Source organism: Miscanthus floridulus, chromosome 17 (genome assembly GCF_019320115.1).
Source record: "Miscanthus floridulus cultivar M001 chromosome 17, ASM1932011v1, whole genome shotgun sequence".
Lineage (NCBI taxonomy): Eukaryota > Viridiplantae > Streptophyta > Magnoliopsida > Poales > Poaceae > Miscanthus > Miscanthus floridulus.
Window position 1 is genome coordinate 59488749 of NC_089596.1, and position 23064 is coordinate 59511812.

The window sequence follows — 23064 nt, forward strand, 5'->3', positions numbered from 1 at the left end:
GGTAGCGCGGGAAACTCCAGTGAGCCGAAGCGAGTCGTATCGCCTGAGCCCGCCATGGCGAAGGTGGCGGAAAAGTGGGCCATCCGATGACCAAAAATTGTCTAATGTACAACGTCTTCCCCACGGACGGCGCCAACTGTCGGTGCAGAAAGTGACCAACAAGTAAATATTTATAGTTTTGCCATGCGTTGTGATCGGAGGTGGCCTAGCACTCAATGACACAGGGTTTATACTAGTTCTGGCGACATGCCCTACGTCCAGTTTGAGTCGGTCGGTGACTTTATTCCTGAGCCCAGGTGGTCGAAGTTTGCAGTGGGGTTACAAACGAGAAGGTAAAAGATGGAGGGTACAAGAGGTCCGGTCGGACTCCGGTCGGAAAAGCCGAGAGTGATGGGAGCCCCGCTATGAGCTAAGTGTTCAAGCGTGTGCTTGAGGTTCGAACCTGGCGGTTCTGTGGTTGTGAACTAGTGAACTTGATCGATCTAATCAATCTAGAATGACTTGAATGTTGGGAGAGAGCTCATCCCTTTTTATAGATGAAGGGGGTGGCCTTACAAGAGAGAGAGGGGGAGAGTATGTATGCTTCTAAGCCTTGTTGCCCATGTCGGCGAGTACAGGATGATGGTAGGCGCCCACAACACTATTGGATGATGGTAGGCGCCCACAACACTATTGGATGTCGGATGCACATGGGAGGTTGCGTCGTTTTGTTCGGGTATGGCAGATGTCGGTACCTGCTATACTGTTGATGCCCAGAGGCGTGTGAGGAGTTTCACCATGTTCACTCAGCACGATAAATGTCGACGCCCACAACATTGTCGATGCCCAGAGGCATATGGGGGGAGCCTTACTGTATGGGAGTCAATGGCGCCCACAACATTGTAGGGAAAATGTTGACGCCTACAACACTGTTTATGTCAGGGAGGTTGCAGAGCACTATTTCTATAGGTGTACAGGGTATGGTCTCTGGTACCGTGGTTTGACTTATGCACATTGCTTTGCTTTCTCCGTTCGTTCCCTGGTCCTTTCCGAGCGGGCGTCCCCGGTCGGTTGGTCCCAGTCGGCTCTGATTGCGCCAGTCGGAGAAGAGTAGTGAGCAGGGTTTTTGCGTACCCCGATCGGAGACGTGGGGTCAGAGCCGAAAGTAGTGCTTTGGCCAAGCCTTCCGGTCGGAGATCGAAGCGAGCGTTCCGGTCAGAGAGGTGGGCTGGAGTCAGAGAAACGGACGTCGCTCCTCCTCGGCCTGTCCTTCCGGTCGGTGATTGGATTGCCCTTTCGGCCTGTTGTTCAGATACCGAGGCCGGCCCATGAGTTGTGTATTGTCTGCTTAGGCCGAGCCTTTGTTGGGAAGCCGGTCCGCGAGGGACCCCGGTTTATGAACCTGACAGATAGTTTATCTTTTGCATAGGTTTTGCTAGGGTTAGAAAAAAGGCCATAGTTTAGAGTTAGGTTTAGAGTTAGATTTTTAAGTTGTCTAATTCATCCCTACTCTTAGACGTCACGGTCCCTACACCACACCTGCACCCAAATTCTCCTCCAATCCAACTGTTGTGTCAACCACCGTCAGCTCCTGCAATAGGGCCTAACAGGCCCGAGCCCAAGGCCCCCATAGACCGACTCCCACTGCCAAGGCATCAGCACTTCAGCAGCCATGGCCCCGACACTCAACCTCGAAATGCCCGGCGCTGCGCCGCCTTGACAACCAAGCCTACCCAAATGCAGCCACGCTAAGAAGTCTTCTTCCTCCATGGAAGATAAGAATAGGTAGTCCACAAACCCGCTTGTCTAAATTCTAGAGGAATCTGGATGGTTTGGAGGAATGCTGGAGGAATTTGTGAGAGAAAAACACTATTCCAGATAAAAAAATAAGCGGATCAAGCCGGATTTAAGGGCACGCGAACAGAGAGTGTTTTTAGTTCCCCTAAACAAATAGCGCGACAACAAATAGCGTTTTTAGTTCCCATAAACAGATAGCACGACAACTGAGTGCATTACCATTCCCGCACCCACCGCTAAACCAAACATGACCTAAGATGAATCCAGTTGCAACTCCATTACTACAAGAGTTCTTAAATATATGGTAAAACGTACCAAACATCTGTATGACAGCGGGCAGAACTTAAAAGACAGAACATTAAGGGACTAAAGTGAACAGTTTTACATAAAAAAATGGGTTGTGATACCATCATATAAAACAATGCATATTATTACAACAATTAAATAAAATATCCTAAATCATGGCGAGTAGCTCCCTATTCTTATATTGTATGCACAATTCCACCCCAAGGGCAGTGTCCTCATTTATTTGACACAGAAATTTGGAATACTACAACCTTCCTCCCCCTACCACCCTGATGCACTAAGGGCAAATGCAGGGAGATAAACATACATACATACATACATACATGCATAAATATTCCATCCGTACATACATGAACTTAGATGGACCTTTGTGTGGTCACGGCAGCAGCAGCAAGAGTAAGGTTGCTTAAGTGCAGATGATTCTCTTTGTGTTCCTTGACTGTATTGTGATGCTGTTATCAAGTTTGATGACCTCCTTTACAAGTTATCATCATCAAATATTGTCGAGAGCACAAGCCCACGGACGAATTTGCTCCTTTGAATCCTTTCCTTCTGATCCTTCTCCGATAATGATGGTTCAGCTCTGTAGATTCACCACAGCAATTTAATCAAGAATAAACACCAAAGAGAAATATAGTGAATGAGGGGGAAATTTGGTACACAAGACGAAACATTAAAACACCATCCTGAAATGTTCATTATATTGTTCAGCTCACAAGTCAAAGATGGCTATTTAGAACTAGCACTGTGAAACTAAGGCATTATGCATGACCAGATAAGCAAAATCGAGGTTTGTTCATTTCGTAAGTCTCTACAGAACATGTGGATGCAATCATGCATGTAGCTCATAACAAACCCTTAGAAGAGGATCTGCTACAATTTTCAAGCATAACCTTTTTTTTCATTTGTTAGCACTAGTTGAAAACATGCGAAAGAAGTGCCAATAAAGCAAAATCGCATTTCAGGATTATGGGTATAATGATGGCTGTTAGGTAAAAAGCAGAGCCATGCGGGCAAAAATGTCAATCATCAATGCATACAACCTTATGGCATCGGAAGTACAATATCTTCAACCTATTTCTTTGAACGGTGCCAAATAGACCTAAGAATCATGACAATCAGCATAAACCAGATCTTAGCATCATAAAGAGTGTATAGTGATCCACTGAGAAAGTTAGCAATATAGCCATGAAGGATAAATTACTAACATATTAAACAAACAATACCAAATAAGCTATTTGATATGATATTTTTAACATGCTTGGACGGCATAAATATGCACTGGTTTCTCACAGTGAAGTACCACAATTAGAAGATTATATTATCCGCAAACACAAAAGAAAATGAGAACTGGACATAATGTGGAAAACTATGAGCTATCATACACTGACCAGATACAATGGTATCGTGGCAAAGGGGGAGCTGAGTGAGGCAGCAGAAAGAACAAGCTTGAGGTGACATACCTCTCTACAGTCTTTTCATCTGGGAATTTATTTAGCAAAAAGTTATTGTCAGATGAGTCGGAATGTAAATCTTTGGATGGTTCAGCCACAGGCAAACTACAAATTAAAGATGACAAAAATGGATCTGGTGCTGCAACAGGAGGATTGGATACAAAGGATGATCCACCGAGAAATGACTGCAAACTGCCATTTCTCAAGTCCTTTCTCAACAAAGATAACAAAGAATGGGACCCAGTAGATACTTTTTGGACTCTGCGCCTGCGCTGCATGTATTATTCATTAAGGAAAACAATGTGAATATTCTGTTCCAACATACCTATGTATCTTCAACTGTAGTATAATGCGAAAATATAAAAATGCCAAAGGGCGCCTAGCTCAAACGGTTAGGTGACCCAGCGGCACTCCTCTAGTCCTGGGTTCGACTCCCCGTGGGAGCGAATTTCAGGCTGAGGTTAAAAAAATCCCCTCGTCCGTCCCCATAACCAAAGCACTGGGGGGGCACCGGCCCAATTCTCACTTGGGCGACGGAAAGCCACCGTGTAAGGGTGGGGGCGGGGGTTCGGGGGTTTTCTCGGCCGGGTGAGAAGGTCCTCCTTATTTGAAATGCTGCAGGGGCAGTCTTAACCCCCCGGTCGAGTTTTTTTTTTTTTTTGAAAATATAAAAATGCAAGTGATCAGCAACAGCAGCATAGTAAAGGATATCTTGAAATAACTTCCATGCTGCATAGTCAAATGTCCTATCAAGTCCATTCCAACCCTTGTAGCACAGATGGGGCATACCTGAAAGGGCATTTCAGCAAATTCCATAAGTTTTTGTTGTCTAAATCTATTATATAGGATGATCTTAGTTGTAAAGCTGGTTAAATAGCTAACACTGCTTCTATCATGCCCTAAGAAATAAGAAAAGAAGTGACTAATCCATCTGTTACAAGTTTGCAGCAGTCTTCAGAATAGAGAGAAGATTTCAAGCCTAAAAAAGTATAGATTCATCAAATGGAAAAGAAATACTGTAAAGGATAAAGAGCTGGAAGACAGCAATGAGTCTGGCAGAAATGACAAGAGGCAAATGACAATGCACCAAAGTTTTCTTCAAGTCTCTACAAGCAGAGACAAACAATTGGTTTGGCATCAAAGAAGAAACTCTAGATAGTACAGTACCCCGAATGAGCTAGAAAATATTGTCTTAACACAAGGGATGAAAATGACACCAATGTTTGGGCAATGTTGAAGAAATGTGTGAGATCTATGTCAATCACATTTTGCAGTGGTTCGTCCTAATTAGTTTTGTACTTCTGCAAGGACAAGCAAAGCCAGGGTAGTAAACACTACCCTACTAAAAGCTTGGCAGAAAATGGTAAGAACCCAATGACTAAGCTATATATTCATATCTCCAAGATAGGTAAGGTGAGTATTTGCCCACTAAGGCTTGAACACAGATAGGCCAGAGGCACAAACAGCATCTAGATAAAAAAAAATGCACAAGGCCTTCCTGCTTCTAATTCCATTGGCCAGTTACCATTTAATATACTGACAAAACACTTATACTAGCGATATAAAAATGACTGTTAAATTATGGTTCTACAAGGTGTGCAATATGTAATCCTACATATCTGAATCTAGTTTCCCAAAAGATATTTATATTCTATCCTTGTACCCAAGTCCAGATGGATTAATCTGTTTTGTTGGTTCTTGTGGACAATAAATAACAAGCATTCGTTCATGAAAAACAAATCAATCACCAAATTAATTACCAAGTCAGAGTTTTACAACAGTCTTATTGGGACATTTCATGAAAGAAAATGGCCAGATTAAATGATTCGACGAAAGTGATATGAAATGGCACACAAGATAGAATGGTCATCAGCTGCAAAGAAAGTAGTACAATCCTTCAGCTCCAAACTAAAAGCCACAAGAAATCCTAGCACAAACCCAAAAATCATCCGTATCAGTACTTCAACTTCAACATCAATGGCCCTGTTCGTTTCGCTGAAATTTGGCTTATGCTGATATGGGTGCTAACAGAAGATACCAACAAATGAAGCAGCTAATCTTAAACGCAAACAAGAATAACAGATTACCTACTAGTATTTCATTGGTTCATTTTCAAGCACAGTCATAATTAGCAAATTACAACAAGAAAGATTGTCAGGTAAAAGGATTGTATGGGAAACTTCCAGCACAAGCAACAAATGTTACACCTAACCCAACCCAAAAGACAAAAGTTCAACTAACCCATCAGATAAAACTAAAACCCTCTCAGTGCAGCCCAAATCAAAAGTTCAAAACAGCCACTTGAAAGGCAAATATGCCTCTAACAGGACACCCATGAGCTCACACAGAAAGAACACACACAAGCACAAGTGGATTTGGTGGCTGGAATGACTTAGCCTTTTCTGTTTTTTTCTCTTCTACTAATATAGCCAACGTGAGCTACAAATCAGGCTGTGATAGCCTCCTAATTAATGCAGAAGATTACCCAACTAATCAGCCTATTACTCCATGCTGAAAATTAGCTAAAGTAAATGCTATGCACCTAGACACTAGCATGCACCAACACACAAAGGATTATTTCCAACATCACTTTCCCAACAAACACACAAAATCATTCCATATATGATTCCTCTAATCCAGCACATAAACACACCTACCTCAACCCCATAAGTAACCACATCCCACAATTCCAACCAACAATGCTCTATTTGTTCCATTCCATGACAACCCCTCCAGAAACAAGACAACCCACAGAGTAAGAAATTATATATTTTTTTTCTATATGTTGGTCCCAAACTACCTCAGGGGAAAAAAAAGGTGGAGGGGAGAAGAATCAGGCGTCATATTAGCATCCAAAGGTCTGATTTTCCACAGCAGACATGAAAGCTAAGAGATGGTTCCAACCACTTTAACCTGCAACCTCCATTTAACCATGACAATTGCGAATTGCAAAGGGGGGAAGAAGCATGCCTAGAAATGCGTAGTTGTACCGATGGCAGACATCATCACTTCATCAGATGATAAGAATTGGGCCAGGAACAAGTGAAAGCAACGTACGTACCCCGCTCTTAGCCTCAACGGCATGCTCGTCGTCGATGTGACAGCAGAGGCTGACGAAGTCGAAGTCCTCGTCGCAGAAGGGGCAGTTGTAGGGCTCCGCCCCGCCGCGCGGGTCCGTCACCTCGTCCCCGCCGGCGTCCGCGTCGTCGAACCCCATGTACAGATCTGCGCGCGGCACCAGCGCGCCGCGCATAGACACCGCCCATCAAAACCAGCCGCGTGAAAAAAAAAATCGAATCAAAACGAACCAGAACCGGGAATGAAAACGATCGTGCCGGGCGTACGTACCGTAGCGCGCCTGCAGGCGCCTCGCGGCGGCGGCGGCGGCGGCGGCGGAAGAAGACGAGGACGACGAGCGGCCCCACACGTCGGCGGCGTCCATGGCTGCGGGGGACCGAAACCTAGGCCGGCTCCCCTCCTCCCTCTCCTTCCTTCCTCACTGCTTCTCCCGCTTTAGAGGGCGGTGTTGGTGATGGTTTTGTCCGTCGGTGGTCTGGTCCGGGCCTCCTTTTCCTCAGTGCTCCTGCGTCTCTCTCTCAACGGCCGTGCGTGTGCGTGTGCGTGTGCGCGTGTGTGGTGGACTGATGGTGTTGGCTTCAGGCCGGTGGGCGGTGGGAGTGATGAGCGAATGACGTGCCAACCAGGGTGAACCTTGTGCACGGTGAGTCGTAGGGCTGAGTGTGGGGCACGGCATAACTACCGCTAATGGGCCCGTTTGCTTCTGATTTAAACCCCTTTTTCGGGTGTGGCTGTGCAGCCAGCCAAGCAGATTTTTCCTGTCAGACACGCTGTAAGCATTTTCATCAGCTTTGTAGAACAACTCTTTATTTTGATTTTTTTTATATAACAAAAATCTTATTGACAGTTCGATAAAAAAAGCTCTTTAAAAATCAAAAGTCACTAAACACCGACTAACCTACATATCCTTCTTCCCTTTGTGACTTTTCTGAAGCCCACGTGCTTTTTCAGCCCATGTTGTCTAAACTCTAGACGTTAGGTCGTCGGTGTTCACAATGCATACAAGTTTCCGCTCCTTCCGTCCTCCACTCGCACCCCCTTCCCTGTTTGTCCCTACCCTCAGCGTCTACGAATTGCCGACTCCGCAACCACCACCCCGCCGCTAGCCAGTGGCCAGGGGCAGCCCCATGCCCCACACATACTGACACAGTGCTCGGTGCTCCAACTGCTTAACTAGGGCTGCAAGGGGTTTAGTTTGAACCGCTTGGGAACACGGCCCGCTCCTCAAATTAGCGGGTGGATCGAATTGGATCGACTCTAAGTAGAAAAGGGGCAAAAGGATCACTAACCCTATCCATCCGAAATGACCCTCAGGTCAACCCTCCGCTTTCATGTCACTCTTACTATCGCCTAGCCCCAATTGATTATAAAGTTAAACAAATGCTTGCATTGCTCTCTGGGTCTATGGAGCCAAGGGAAAATAAAAGGGGCGGTTCACCCGTGGGCCATTGGAGTAGGGAAATTAAAAGGTGCGGTTCGACCCTGATCCTAACACTGATTACAACGGGGCAGCTAAAGGGTTGCCCCGACCCGCACCCTTTGCAGCCGTATGCTCAACTGGTGCCTATGGCTTTGGCTCTGCCACTCTGTGTACGACCATTTTTTTCCCTTCCAAACTCCTTAATCTATAAGATTTACAGGATGTGTACTAAAGGTGGTTGATTGAGTATTTTGTTGTCAATCAAGATCTTCTCATTTTCATGAAAGAGATTTTTAGATGCTTTGCTATTTGATTTGCCCTATCCCCAACTATACATGAGCATGCAGCTCGCAGCCCGGTAGCCCAGCGCGAGGCCTGATTTTTTGGCCTGGCCCAACTCATTTAATACAATGACACTCAACAAGTTGACTTGACAGCTTATTTATGAAAAGAGATAGAGAGTGAGTTTCATAGACTTTGATCCCCTATCACAGTTACCAACATAAAAGTAGATGTGGTAATCTTAATAATTGTGTCATGAAACTCTTCACTGAGATTAGCATGAGTAGATTTTGTTTTTCTTATCTCAGGCTTCGCTTGCAGCATATAACCATTAACCAGAAAGATCACTTGTAACAATTCGTTTGTGCTGACTGCTGCAGGCTCAGGCTTTGAGCTAACTTGCAGAATTCTTCGGTTTCCTTAAATTTGGCCATCTTAATTTGTTTTCACGGCGATATCTCTTTCAGCCACTTTAACAGATCATCATACGTGAGCGAAAGAATAACAAACATTGTCACACAAGATTGTTTCCTTTCATAAGGTTACAACATATCATATATGCATAGACAGGTACAGTGTCCACCAGCAGCAAGGGTAGTTTAGCAGCAGGGACAACAAACAACAATAACTACAACATTGCAGTATCATCTGCGTTGATAGATTTTATTACTGCAAAATTGATCCCAGCAGCACTACCGGTAGTTACGGTAGACAGGAGTGTACATGCAGCTCTCTGCATATTTCACCAGGTCTCTGGGGGGAGGCAGACGTGTCGCCAAACCTGCAGAGGGAAGTTGATGATGTCAGATCAGGCATGTATGAGACTTGGTGGTGAATGCCAAGATCAAGATGTGGAATGGTGTCTGCAAAGCAAAACAGAGGACGTGTACCAAGTTCATAAGCTTTTGCAGCCACGGCTGCAGCAATGTGCGCAGAGATCTTTCTAATGTTGGTGAAGGGTGGGAAGATCGATCCCTTGTCAAAGTTCTCCTGCGTGGCCTGAGCAGCTAGTGCTTCCGCTGTTTGAATGGATGAAACATGAGATTGGTCCGTAGTCTCATCAAGGTATGAAAAACGATTTTTTATGCCCAACAGTTTCCGTTTGGAGCTACTTACAGGCGGCAAGAAGCATGTCCTCGTGGACACGGATGGCTCCAGAAATAACAAGACCGAGGCCGAATCCAGGGAAAATGTAGGCATTGTTCGCCTGTTGTAAATAGCACAGTTGAGTTAGCAATAAACAACTTATGTTTTGCGGGTGTTTACACCAGCAAGATTGCATTGCCTAGTAGGATTTAAAATTAAAAACAAGTTCTACCTGCCCAGGTACAAAAATCTTCCCATCGTACTCCACAGGGTCAAATGGACTGCCACTGGCAAATATTGCACGACCCTGAACATAGAGTGCAAATAAAGAGATATGAGTTGCAAACTACAGAGTACAGACCCCACAAGTTTCTTTCTAGAAATCAGCCACTTCCTTTTTTTTTTGTCCAATTAGATCACATTTTAATAAACAGGAAACTGAGCACAGGTTCTAGTGATGGCTACATTCAAAATGGTAGCCAGACAGTGCAAAAAATGCCAAATGTTTTGACTCAAGTGGACCAATTTGCAGATCAAACTCTGCAAGAGATGATTAGACGGTTCACCTGAGTCCAGTTATATGCTTCTTCAGCAGTACATTCAGAATGTGAGGTTGGATTTGACAGTGAAAAGATGATAGGCCTCTGCATTTATAATTAGCAAAATCAGAGGTTAGCTTTCCATCCTCACAATATACCACCAAACAATGTCAGAAGAAAGAAAAAAAAATTACCTCATTGAAGGAAGCCATGGCCTCAACAACTTCTTTTGTGAATGTTCTTCCAACTCCAGATGTCCCAATCAGAACTGTAGGTTTGATGGACTGGAGGATATGACGAAAGGTTAGTAAATTCTTTTCTTTGAAAACAGCACAAACAGGACAGCTTTAAGTGAAGGCAGCAGCTGCTAATGAACTGAAGTACAATATTAAATGCACATGAGCGTGACTACCTGAACAGCATCATACAAGGTTGTCAAGGGCTCATGCTCATGTGCCCAAGGTTTTTTGAATGACTGAAGGGAGTTTTTCCGAGAGTCAACAATCAAACCCTGTATACAAAATATCGTGTTAGGATGTCAGATAAACAGGTGAGCAAACATTGTACTAGCAACAGTGCATTTTCCTTTGGTTACACACCTTTGAGTCCACCAGCCAAACCTTCTTGCGGCACTCTTCAATTGGAGCCTTCGTCTATAAATCGATCCGACCAGTACATGTTAGAGTAAGAACTAGGACAAAAGAAACCTACCACACATTCAGATACTAAAAGTATGTAGCTAGTTACCTGTTTTGAAATCTCAAGAGCAATGAGTTCTGCAATACCAGTTCCAGCCTGAAATCAAATACATTATCAGAATCTTATCGATCGGTCTACTTTCCTCGACAAGAATCTTACTAACGGTCACAATCCCATTTCAAAAGATACTAGTACATAGTATGCTTCGACAGTTGGGTGACAAAAAAAATAACAGTTTGCCAAGAGATGTTCTAACAAACCTCCCCAGCACCAAGGAATAAATAAGTGTGCTCTGCCAGGGTCCCACCAACCACATTGAGTGCTGCTAACACACCTGCAAGGACCACTGATGCTGTGCCCTGCAAACATTCATATTTCCAAATCGGTACCAATCACAAAAGGCAATAAACTGAAGGATAATGATCTCAATTAATTAAGGTTGCCCCCTGGTATCAGTAAAAATAAAAACACCATGGGTGGTTCCATTTACCTGGATATCATCATTGAAAACAAGATGGCTCTTCCTATATTTGGAAAGCAAATCAAAAGCATTATGGTTGGCGAAGTCCTCGAACTGTCCAAAGTATACAGCGTTACATTTTGCGATAAAGAGTAAATTGATCCGGCATAGCAAAAGTACAATGTTGAGTCCAACTCACCTGAATGAGGACTTTCTCACCGTAGATTTGCTTAACAGCAGCCATGAACTCTTCAATAAGCTCATGATACTCCTGCCATTAAGGAAAATGCACAGATAAGATCTCAAGTGTCACATATTTTGCCAATTCCTAACTCCCAGCAATCTCGACACAACTACATACCTCGCCAGTTGCACGTTTTTGCCGGAGTCCAATGTAGAACTCATCATTAAGCAGTTTCTCATTATTTGTGCCAACATCAATTGTGATAGGCAAACACTGCAACGTAATTTAGAATTCACCAATTGAGATAACTTGTTTGTTGGTACCAAACATACAGGACCATTACAAGAGATGCAACCAAAAAGGGGACAGAAAAGATATGATCGCTTACAGCTGATGGACGAACTCCTCCAAGAGCAGTGTATAGAGCAAGTTTGCCTACAGGAATTCCCATTCCCTATAGAAGGATTCAGTATAATATAAGCAAAGGCCCTCAAGTAATAAGCAACTAATGAGACAATCATACCTGAGAACCCAAATCTCCAAGTCCCAAGATTCGCTCACCATCAGTAACACAGATAACTTCAATGTTCCTATGTGGCCAGTTCCTTAGAACTTCTAGGACCTCCCCCCTGGAATGCACCTCGCGGTCAGTCCAGATCAAATAGGTAGATGGTAGACAGCTATATATTATTGTAAAGTTCAAGCAAATATAGGCACACATACTTGTCCCTCAGGCTGACATACAGACCCTGTGGTTGTCGAAAGATGGATCCATACTTCTGGCAGGCCTCACCTACAGTTGGTGTGTAAACCACAGGAAGCAGCTCCTCTACATTATCAATTAAAAGCTTGTAGAAAAGCCTTTCGTTCCTCTCCTGAAAACAGGAGGTGTTAAGCCCAATGATGCAACCAACCATTCATTCTAACTGAACATCTCATATCAATTATGCTGGCCGTCTCAAGCTTTCATATAAGAGTAGAAAGGATAAACTGGGGTTACCTGAAGGTCCATCATGGCCATATAGCGCTGCAAAGGGACCTGGTACTGCCGCAGGTTGTGCATGATCTTCTTAACCTACATATACATTAAAGTGATCTTCAGTATAAAAAGAAAAAAGAAAGGTCAGCATAACAACAGATACTGTTCTAGCCAGTATTGTGCTCCATACTTGGAGTTCCTGAGACACAACTGCAGGAGGAAGCAGCCCACGCAAGTGGTGTGCATCCCTCTCCTTCTCCGTGAAAGCAAGACCCTTGTTGTGGTGTGGATCCCTCAAGAGGGTGTAACCGCTGATGTAGAAATAAGACACGTCAGCATATTTTTCAACCAAGTAAAGGAAACTTATTTATTGGAAAGAATTATGGTCGTAGATTCAAAGAAAGGCTTTGCATCCAGCAGTGAACATTCTAGAGCCCAGATATTTTTCCTTTCTTTGGGTGACATGGTCATATTGATGCATCATTCACAGTAGATTACGTGACAAATTTGATTTGGTAATATATTACCATAATATAGTTGCAACTTAGTATCAATTTCCATCATATTTCACTGTCGAAGGGGTAGCGGCAGAAACCAGACAAATTCATATCGCTGTGGGCCAGCTTAGAATATACTTGCATGAAACAGGAAAACCCCAAAGCAAAGCAGACAATTCCTGGCTTTGCTCAACAACTCTGGACCTAACTCAGCATGAGTTCATTTGTGACACCAACCCGATTCAGAATTCTACAACAACGCCAAAAAAAATATAAACATTCCATTCGGAATTCCACAACACCGCCAAAAAAACATTCCGAATTCAGAATTCTACAACACCGCCAAAAAAACATTCCGAAAATGAAACTTGCTAGAAACTCCCATGTGACATATGGTGATTTAACAAATCTAGGCCATATCAGGCGGGAGCTTCTTAGTTAAGCTGAAGCACGTTTCGATAAATTATTATTGAAATGAAACTAAAAATAAAAGGCAAATTAAATGGTAAAGTTGCCTTCGGTGCAGCTAGTCATGCACGCGTGCACTAATAATAGAACAGGCAATTAGTTTTTTTTTATAAGAACAAGCAATTAGATTTGACTAGACGCAAGCAAGCAGTAGTAGAATTAGAACCAGTATGTATATGGTAGAGCTAGACAGCCAGAGCCCCAAGCATCTAGGCTCCTAGACACGTCAGCATCACGCGGACGAAACCGCGTACCAACCCCGGACGAAGCAAACCAGCACAAAACAAAACCCATATCGGCGGCGCATCGAGACCTCCGCCAGCCCACCCACCCAGATCCAATTTAATTCCCGAATTCACACCCCTGCCGCGACTCGCCGGCTCACCTTGCGACGGAGAAGGCCCAGGGCATGATGGGCACCTCCTCGGCGGCCCCGTCCTCGCCGTAGTGGTCCTCGACGACGACGCCGGCCGCGGTCGCCTCCACCTCCTCCTGCTCCTTCTCCTTCTCCGTCTCCGCGGCGGAGCCCATCGCAACCGCCTCCACCCGCCTCGGCGGCACGGCGCGCACCTTCACCGCCGCGGCGCTCCTCCGCAAGGTATTCCTGTAGGTCCGGCATCCATCGCAGCTGCCGCCGCCGCCCTCGCTTCGTCCTCCCCGCTTCCACTGCGGAGAATAAACAGACACACACGCACACACAAGCTCAACTGGTCAGGTGGTGGCAACTTTGACTGGCTGGACGAGGAGAGTAGCCCGCAATTGCGATGCCCGGCGCGCGGAGCACCGGGAATCACTAGCGGAGGGAAGGTGCAGTAGAAGGGTGGTTAGGCCGCTCGTGGAACGTACCGGGGAGGCGGGGGACGCGGCGGTGCGCGCGGAGATCATGGTGGCGTCGAGTTCGGCGGGTGGAGGGAGAGAGGGAGGCGGGAGCGGCGCGGCAGTGGCAACTGGCGGCCTCCTCCTCCCTCTTCGGACTCGGAGCTGGCAGCGTGGAGAGGGGAATGCGGCCGGGTGGCGAGGGGTACAAAAAGGGGGCCTCGGCTCGGGGCGGTGCGCGTTGTAGTTTCCGCGTGTACCGCGCACGTGGACGCGGGGGCCGCGGTGGGGTCGAGCTGGGAGAGGGAGGGTATTTTAATTCGGGAGAGAAGCCGCTGCGGCCTGCGGGCTGGTTGCCTGCTGCGCACCGTGACCTTGGGTATTGACGGGGTTGTTCCCCCGTTTTAGCCGACGGGATGATTGTTCGCTGAACCTTGCGACCTTGCCTGGTTGGCCCAGTACACGTCGTGCTGTGGGTTAGTCGGCTGCGGTAGCTGCACTGCAGCGTTATTATTAATCTAATTATAATTATAGACCAGTCTGGTAGGGTCGTAACCCCGGATGTCTCAGGACACCAATTAGCTAGCGGGCCGTATGGTTCGTAACACAGCAGCTAGCAAAGCCCCGAACTACCGAGGCTTAGCAAAAGCCGAGCAGAACAGGCCGTACGCTAAGACCGAGGGCGATCACGATCCCTTTTTCCAGCACGAGCCACGTGATGCTCAAGTACGCAACCTCTTTCCTGTCACGACCTCTAGCAGAGACAGGGAAAGGTTGAGCCCCGCGTGACGCGCCCAATCTGACGAAGGCAAGCACCGCAAGGACCGATGTGACGGCGGTCACCTCGGTCCGGTCAGAAGCCAACCCAGCGCCATACCGCATGAACAAGACAATACCGCACGACGGCGGCAACGGGTACAACACCCACCATCCAGATACGGGACGACAGGATGGTCAGAGGCTCTCAGCGGGGAACGTTTTCGTGGGGGGACCTAGTATAATTTCGACTGATCCATTATAGTAGAGATAGAATACGTTTAATGAAATTTAGGTTTTATTACATATGTACTCATCTTTTATTATATTTTATATTTTACTGAACATGTACTTAACTTGTTATTTTTTTACTCAAAAGCACACACTATAGACTCGGACGCTCACCTCTATAAACATACGCACATTATACATACTATGAGCGCTTTCGAAATATTAAGCTGGTAGGTTTCAATATTCATGAGTCACCATATGCCGTCACAGTTGCCTACCATGGGACAAATAACATTGTTAAATTGTCAAATGCTAGAATAAATTGAAGAAAATAAGAGCAGCTGTAACGGTGACTAATTCGGATCTCTTGACCGCTTTCTATGTATAATTTCCAGTTCCGCCGCTTAGGAGGAATCCATCAAACGCAAACAGTCTGAAGGTTTCTCGGGTCTACTCATGTCAACAAGACCTACTCGTTCGCTCTCTCCAATACTCCATCTGATGGTCAGTCAGTAGGTGCGTGCAGGTGACACGCCTTCCATATGTTAGCTAGGACGAGACTGTGGTCGCTAACATTTCGTTTCCCCATCTCAACCAAGTCCATTTATGATGACTGTTGAGCTGATTAAAATTGAGAGAATTCCTTATTTGACACTGGAAAGATGAGTCGTTCCTTTCTTGGCCCTGAAATTTTCTTCGTTCCCTATTTGACACTCACTTCAACTTTCGTTCCTAATTTGACACTGCCGTCAAATCCGTTAGCTAACGGTGTTAACTGGCCGTTAAAAAGACGTTTTTGCCCCTAGAAAAAAAAAGCGGCGAAGCAAATTTGAGAGGAAAAAAAACCTACGCCTTTTTTTATAGCTGGGCGCATGCATCAGAGGCGGGCGCAGGTTTTTTTCCTCTCAAATTTGCTTCGCCGTTTTTTTTTTCTAGGGGCAAAAACGTCTTTTTAACGGCCAGTTAACACCGTTAGCTAACGGATTTGACGGCAGTGTCAAATTAGGAACGAAAGTTGAAGTGAGTGTCAAATAGGAACGAAGAAAATTTCAAGGCCAAGAAAGGAACGACTTATTTTCCCGGTGTTAGGAATTCTCTCATTAAAATTCGCTTGCGTTCGTGGACCAGCGCAGCACGCCGGCGCCTGTCACCTGTCAGCCCGCCTGATTCCGTGGTCCTCCTGGTCACTAATCAATTCCCGCAAAGACGAGATCACTGAAAAAAAAATAGAGGCCAACGCCGATTTGCCTTGCAGCTGTGGGCAAAAGGCATGTCACGCCACGCGCGACGCGTCCAAAACCAGGCAACCCCCCTGTAGTGGTAGTGGGCTGGTGGCAGTAAAATACTGGTGCTGAACCATGGGCAAATTTGACTGTATTTCTTTTGTTAGTATAAAATAAACACTGGTATAAACCATGATACCATTATTACGGGAGAGACATGCGTGCTGCGGTCTTATCAAAGTGGCAGACGGGATGTGTGGCCAATTGGATGGAGCAGATTATACAAGGGGATGCTTTCTCCTTTTCCTCTTGATCGGTGCCAAGTTGCCAACAGCCCAAGGCGAGTTCACAGATGGGATTCTGGCGATGGGAACTAACAAGGCAAACGACTGCTAGAGCGTGGAAGTCATGATTTTTTTAAACACTTCGTCAAGGACGCCTCGCCAGATTTGGCCCGGTTTGGCAGTTGTTCATCGTGCGCGCCGCCACCGTCCATTCGTGGCGGCGGACTGCGGCACTCTGGGTCAGAGGAGAGGGGTCATGTCAGTGAGGATTTTTTTATGACAGACACAATCTGGTCCTGCGTTTTCTAGGTGCACTGTTTTTGTCTCGCGGTGACTTCGTTTGGCGGCACGGCCCCCCCCCCCCCCCCCCCCCCCCCCCGCGCGGTGCACGGACGGCATGAACGGGGTTTGTTGAAGCCCAGTTCGGTCCTTCACCGTCACAGAACTAAGCACTCACGTCACGCAAACCCAAGCCATTACTCGGGCCGCCGACCTGCACTGCACAGCGCACGCAGGCAGGGGCAGCAGACCAGGCAGCACGTGACGGCTGACGACGAGCGCAAGGTTTCACCCCCATTCCTGGACTGCGCGGCGCGCCGCGGCGTGTAGCCACCTAAAACGACCGGATATGGATATTATATTTATTTTTATATTTCTGTCTGGATTCGAATTTAAATACGAATAGTATCAACTATATCGGATATGATACGATTGGATATCGACATCATAAATATACGATTTAAGTATTTGGATACGGATAACAGATCTCAAACCCTCTAAACAAATTCGGTTTCGAATACGGTCGGAAAATATCCATACCGTTTTCATCCCTACCTCTACCTACCAGCAGCGCACGGCTTTCTGAGCCGTTGACGCGGACCCGCTCGCACCGGCGCGCGGAGAGCCGACGCGCATGACGACAAGGGCCCTTTTCGGGCGTTACCCCGCCGGGTGATGGGTTGCAGTTGTAGGCGGCCGGACCGAGGTAAGGCACCGCTTTGTATGTACGTCCACACAGATATACCATCACAAACAGTGGAACTTCTGCGTTTTTGCTATTTGTACGGATGTGGCACGTCACGCAAGCGTGCCAGCGCAGCAGCGTCACTGGGAGCCTTAACTCGACACGGGAAAAGACATATTTACCCCCTTGCTGTTTCTCTCTCTACTCGATGACGTGTGGGTCCTGCATGTCAGTTTCTTCTTCAACCTTCAGACATCACCTCGCAGCGAGAGGAGGGGAGGGGAGGGGAGGAGCTCGTGCAGAGTCCCTGCCAGGGGGCACACGTCCTGGGTGACGGCAGTTCCGACGACGCCCAGCCAGTGCTCGGTGAGGATGGTGACGCTGCAGGTGGTTAGGAACGGCGGTGGTGTCGAGGCCTTCCCTGGTGGCCGCCCTACACTAGAAATCATCAGATCCCAACGGCCGGATCAGAGCCGTCCGCCGAACAGTGCGCACAGGAACAATACGCGCGTGCGGGAACGGCGGGCGCGGGAGGCAGTGCGCAGACATAGGTACGGAACATTTTCTTTTCCTTTTCATATTCTTTTTTCTTATCTGTTTTTCCTTTCCTTTCTTTTTTCTTTTGTTTTATTTTTATTGTTTTATTTCCTTGTTTCTATTTATTCTTCCTTTTTCTTTTCTTTTTAGTTTTCTATGTTTTTATTCTTATTTTATTTTATTTCCTTTCCTTTTCTTATTCTTTTCTTATTTATTTTTACCTTTTATTTTTTTCTTTTGATTGTTTTTCCTTGCTTCTATTTATTCTCCTTTTTATTTTTATCATTTCCTTTCTTTTTTTGTTTTATTTTTTTGTTTTATTTCCTTGCTTCTTTTTCTTTTTAGTTCTCTATGTTTTCATTCTTATTTCCTTTCCTTTTCTTATTCTTTTCTTATTTATTTTTATCTTTATTTTTTTTTCTTTTACTTTTCATTTCTTTTTTTATTGTTTTTCCTTGCTTCTATTTATTCTCATCACTGTGGTCATTGTGGTCATGCGTTTTTCCTTGATTTCCCGACTACATAGCAGCGATGTTCTTTTTATTTTCTTTCCTTTTTTCTTTTTTTCTTTTTTATTTATTTTTTCTCGTTTGTCTTTATGTTTTCTATAGATTTTTTATTTTCATTTTTCTATTTTATATTACTTAATTATTTTTTCATGTTTTTTATTTTTCTATATTCGATGAGATGCTATGTTCATATAATATAGAGTGATGTGCTATGATGTTTTTTTTGATGTTCACGTGGTATATAATGTCATGTTCCGTGATATTTTTTGTGATGTTCATATAGTATACATGCGATGTTTTAAAATTTTTTTTGTGATGTTCACATGTTATATATGTGATGTTCTATGATTTTTTATGTTCACGTGGTATACATGTAATGTTCTATGATGTTTTTTATGTTGTTCGCATAGTATACATGTGATGTTCATGTAATATAAAATGATGTTCTATGATGTATTTATTGATATTTTTCATGATGTTCACTTAGTATACATGTGATATTCTATGATGTATTTAGTGATGTCCACGTAATATCTAGGTGATGTTCTATGATATATTTAGTGATATTCACCTAGTATACATGTGATGTTCTATGGTATATTTTAGGATGTTGAAAAGTATCCATGTGGTGTTCTTTAATTTTTTTCTCTATTATGTGTTTTTATTTTTTCTTATTCTTTGCTCTAGATTTTTATCATCTTTTATTTATGTTATGTATTTATTCATTTATTTACTGTTTTCTATATATTTCATCATTTCTGTTATTATTATTTTTATTTTTATGCATATTATAATACCAATTGTATGGACCTATAACTAGAATACTGCTCTTCTAAACCATGAATATTTTTTCTACGAAGACAGAACATTGTTCTCTGAATCTAAAACATTGGCCCTACTCAATAGACGAAAATGTTCCATCTTCATAAGATAAATGTTCGTCAATAAAATTTTATCCAAATATATCCATGTGAGATCTTGTTTTGAACGATATTGTGTGAAACACGATGGTATAATCGGAATTTAGTTTGGATGTTTGGTTTAGCAGTTATGACTTTTTTTAGTCCATAAAAATTTACTGCATGCAAATACTGAGAGCAACGCTGGGGCCATGCATGAGCAGACGCGGTGCATGATCTGACGCGGGGTCGAGGTGGGCCGTGCGCCAGTGGATGGGAGCACGCAGTGCGGTGAGCGCGAAATAAAATGAGGACGGGCAGGTGGATGGACGAGCGTAGGTGGAGCGTGGGAAAAAAATTGGCCATCGACGTGAGGATCCTGTCCGAACGGCCGGTCCTCAACAGCCCCCGCCCTACACCGCGCCCACGGCCGCAAGCTTGGTTGTACGGCTCGGCTGCGCTGGGACCCGAACGCTAGACGCTGCCTACTACCGTGTTGCTTCCCTTCTCGCTGCTTCTTTCTTGGCAGCTGAAACGTTAGGGGGTGAATGGTCTATAAAATTTTTTATAACAACACTAAGCAAAGCGATTAGACAAATATAAGGCGAAGCGAATGTTGTACTAGCCTACTAAAAATATAAGTCACCTACCATAATTCTAGTTTCTATAATCTTCAAGCACACAAAGGCTATATCACTGTACTAAGTTAGTGAGCTCTCAAAGACTAACTAAAGAGCCTCACTAACCACTAGACACGATATAAGCTGGCTCTCAAAACTAATTACACTAAATAACTTAGCCACACTAAGAATGTAAATACACGAAATTGATAGTGAGTTATACCGCCATGTCGTGGAATGAGCCAATCACAAGATGAAGTCAATCAATCATAATGAATACTAAGAAATCCTTGGGAACAAGATGACACAATGATTTTTCACCGAGATTGACTTGCTTGCCAGCAAGCTAGTCCCCATTGTGACGATTCACTCACTTAGAGGTTCACACGCTAATTGGCATCACACACCAAACCCACAATCGGGTGCCGCACAACCAACACAAGATGATGATCACACAAGCCACGAGCATCCACTAGAGTACCTTTTGGCTCTCCGCTGGGGAAAGGTCAAGAACTCCTTACAATCACTACGATTAGAGCCAAAGACAAGCACTGTTGGGGTATAGCCCCAAGACATGGGCCGCACCATCAGAGGTGGCCCAGCCCACAAGATCAAGGCGTGCACAGCGCTGCTCGGCGTGTACCGCAAGACATTGTATAGTACCAAATAGGATACTTACCTTATAACCCTATCTCCTCCAGAGTATATAAGGAGAGCTAGGGGTCCCCTAGCGGATGGCTACATCAAGCTATTTGGTCGTCCATATCAATACAATACATTAAAGACACAAGACGTAGGGTATTACGTCGATCAGACGGTCCGAACCTATCTAAATCGCTGTCTCTACGTCTTGTGTCACCATCCGATTCCTGATTACGCGCACCCCCACCGACAAATCTACCATCACGGGATACCCCTCGGTAGACTGCCGATGATATTCTGACGACAGTTGGCGCGCCAGGTAGGGGTGTGCGCTTGATCCATGGTGAGCCAGATGGACCTCAAATCTATAACGTGTTCTCATCATCAATCTCATGGAGATCCATGCCGGTCCATGACGATGATTCATCACTGGCTACACCAGCCCCTGCGACAGCAGATCCGATCTCGGAACCACCTCCGAGGTCGCCTTCACCAACAACTCACCGCCCGCTAGGTGCTCGACGTCAACGCCGACCAGATAACGCCATACGTCGTCAACCAGACATTCTGTCTAAAGCTAAGTCACGCTTTAATATTCTTTTAAATATTCTCCGATCTTCGTTAATCGCCATAATGTTTCTCCGAGCTGTTTTCTCTATATTTGCTCTCCAAATGATTTTCCGAACCCTCGAACAGTCCTGTTGATGCTCGGATGCCTCCAGAGACAGCCCTGTTTCCGGCTCCTCCCTACACGTGCACGAGCATCTGCCCTCTGCGTTATGGGTGGTCGACAGCGGCTCTATAGTCACGCCTGTTCCTCCTACACGTGCATGAGCTCCGCGCTCCGCATTATAGTTAACGGGCTAGCTAGGGCTGGAGACTCAGCTACACACTAACTGTTCGGGCAGTGTATATTAAACATAAATATATTTTCACGCCAACTGATCGCCGAACTACATATGCCGTTTTATCACCATTGCTGATTTTTCTCCAGAGTTCATTTATTTTTACATCATGTACTACCAGTTCTACATGTTTGCATTGCAGGGTCATCGTCCAGGTGATCGGATCACCTGGTGCTCGGACTTCTCCACCGATCAACTGGTCAGACCGCTTCGTTCATGGACTCCATCGCCGACCAGTTGATCGGACTGTTCGCCGATCTCTTCTACTCAATGCTCACTTCACCGCTGACCAGTTGACCAGACTGTTCGTCGCTCGGTGCTTCATGGCCGGCTACGCCGGTTACTCCTCAGCACTCGGATTCTTTGTGCTCAAGGACTAAGTGGGCACACTTCACCGCACGGACGTCGTCAGCTACGTCGGTGCTCGAACCTCACCGCCTATGTCGGGGACTCCTCGGTGCTTGGACCTCGCCGCCTACGCCGAGGACTCCTTGGCGCTCGGACAGCGCCAGCTTCACCGGGGACTCCTTGGTGCTTAGACATCGCCATCTACACCGGGGACTCCTTCCTCCTCGGTGCTTGGACATCACCAGCGACGCCGGGGACTCCTCGCTCCTCGGTGCTTGGTCATCGCCAGCGACGTCGGGGACTCCTCGCTCCTCTGTACTTAGATATCGCCACCTACGCCGGGGACTCCTCGCTCCTCGGTGCTCGGTCATCGCCAGCGACGTCGGGGACTCCTCGCTCCTCGGTGCTCGAACATCGCCAGTGATGTCGGGGACTCCTCGCTCCTCGGTGCTCGGACATCGCCGCCTATGCTAGGGACTCCTCGCTCCTCGGTGCTCGGACATCGCCACCTATGCCGAGGACTCTTCGCTCCTCGGTGCTCAGTCATCGCCCGCGACGCTAGGGACTCCTCGCTCCTCGGTGCTCGGTCATTGCCAGCGACGCTGGGGACTCCTCGCTCCCTGGTGCTCGGACATCACCGCCTATGCCGTCATCGCTAGTGACGCCAGGGACTCCTCGCTCCTTGGTGCTCGGTCATCGCCAGCGACATCAGGGACTCCTCGCTCCTCGGTGCTCGATCAGTCGTAAGCGACGTCGGGGACTCCTGTGGCAGAACCTTCTACGAAATTGGGCCCACGTGCACCTATCGTTGTCTTAACAGACCTTTGATAGCGTACACGAGTTCCCAACATCTTAACAGGTCTGTCAGGTGTCCTCGGGAAACCCGAATCATCCACAAATCTTTTTCGAACAGGATCCCAATCACAGACATTGCAGATTACAACAGTTTATTCAAACATATACATCAGAGTAAAAGATAGCGAAAGTCTTAAGATAACATAGTTTACAAAACCAGTTGTTTTCAAACTTACAATACCATAAGTGTCATACAACCATAGTAGTGGGATAATATTACATTAACTTTATTTATCATACAAACTAG

General features: G+C 45.7%; 2 protein-coding genes across 7 annotated transcripts; both read right to left on the reverse strand.

The window, feature by feature from the left end:
* Window positions 1-2188: 2188 nt before the first annotated feature.
* On the reverse strand, window positions 2189-7271 carry LOC136517557 (protein DEHYDRATION-INDUCED 19 homolog 2-like). Of its 6 annotated transcripts, none has more exons than XM_066511155.1 (6): window positions 6885-7271; window positions 6598-6761; window positions 4246-4325; window positions 3474-3812; window positions 3126-3184; window positions 2189-2665 (listed from the first exon to the last, which is right to left on the reverse strand). In XM_066511155.1, exons 1-5 carry the CDS (start codon window positions 6976-6978, stop codon window positions 3157-3159), a joined length of 705 nt encoding a protein of 234 aa, XP_066367252.1. In that variant the 5' UTR covers window positions 6979-7271; the 3' UTR covers window positions 2189-2665; window positions 3126-3156. The 6 variants fall into 6 exon arrangements, with proteins under 6 accessions (XP_066367252.1, XP_066367255.1, XP_066367251.1 ...); XM_066511158.1 differs by having other exon boundaries at window positions 3546-3812; window positions 6885-7267; XM_066511154.1 differs by having other exon boundaries at window positions 2189-3184.
* Window positions 7272-8812: 1541 nt separating this feature from the next.
* Window positions 8813-14234, reverse strand: LOC136514890 (NADP-dependent malic enzyme, chloroplastic). The gene is made up of 20 exons (XM_066508603.1): window positions 14075-14234; window positions 13614-13894; window positions 12454-12574; window positions 12285-12359; window positions 12008-12159; window positions 11808-11913; window positions 11673-11738; window positions 11462-11557; window positions 11300-11371; window positions 11131-11214; window positions 10901-10999; window positions 10689-10736; window positions 10541-10594; window positions 10354-10452; window positions 10136-10225; window positions 9969-10046; window positions 9635-9709; window positions 9433-9523; window positions 9207-9335; window positions 8813-9097 (listed from the first exon to the last, which is right to left on the reverse strand). Exons 1-20 carry the CDS (start codon window positions 14111-14113, stop codon window positions 9009-9011), a joined length of 1944 nt encoding a protein of 647 aa, XP_066364700.1. The 5' UTR covers window positions 14114-14234; the 3' UTR covers window positions 8813-9008.
* Window positions 14235-23064: the final 8830 nt, after the last annotated feature.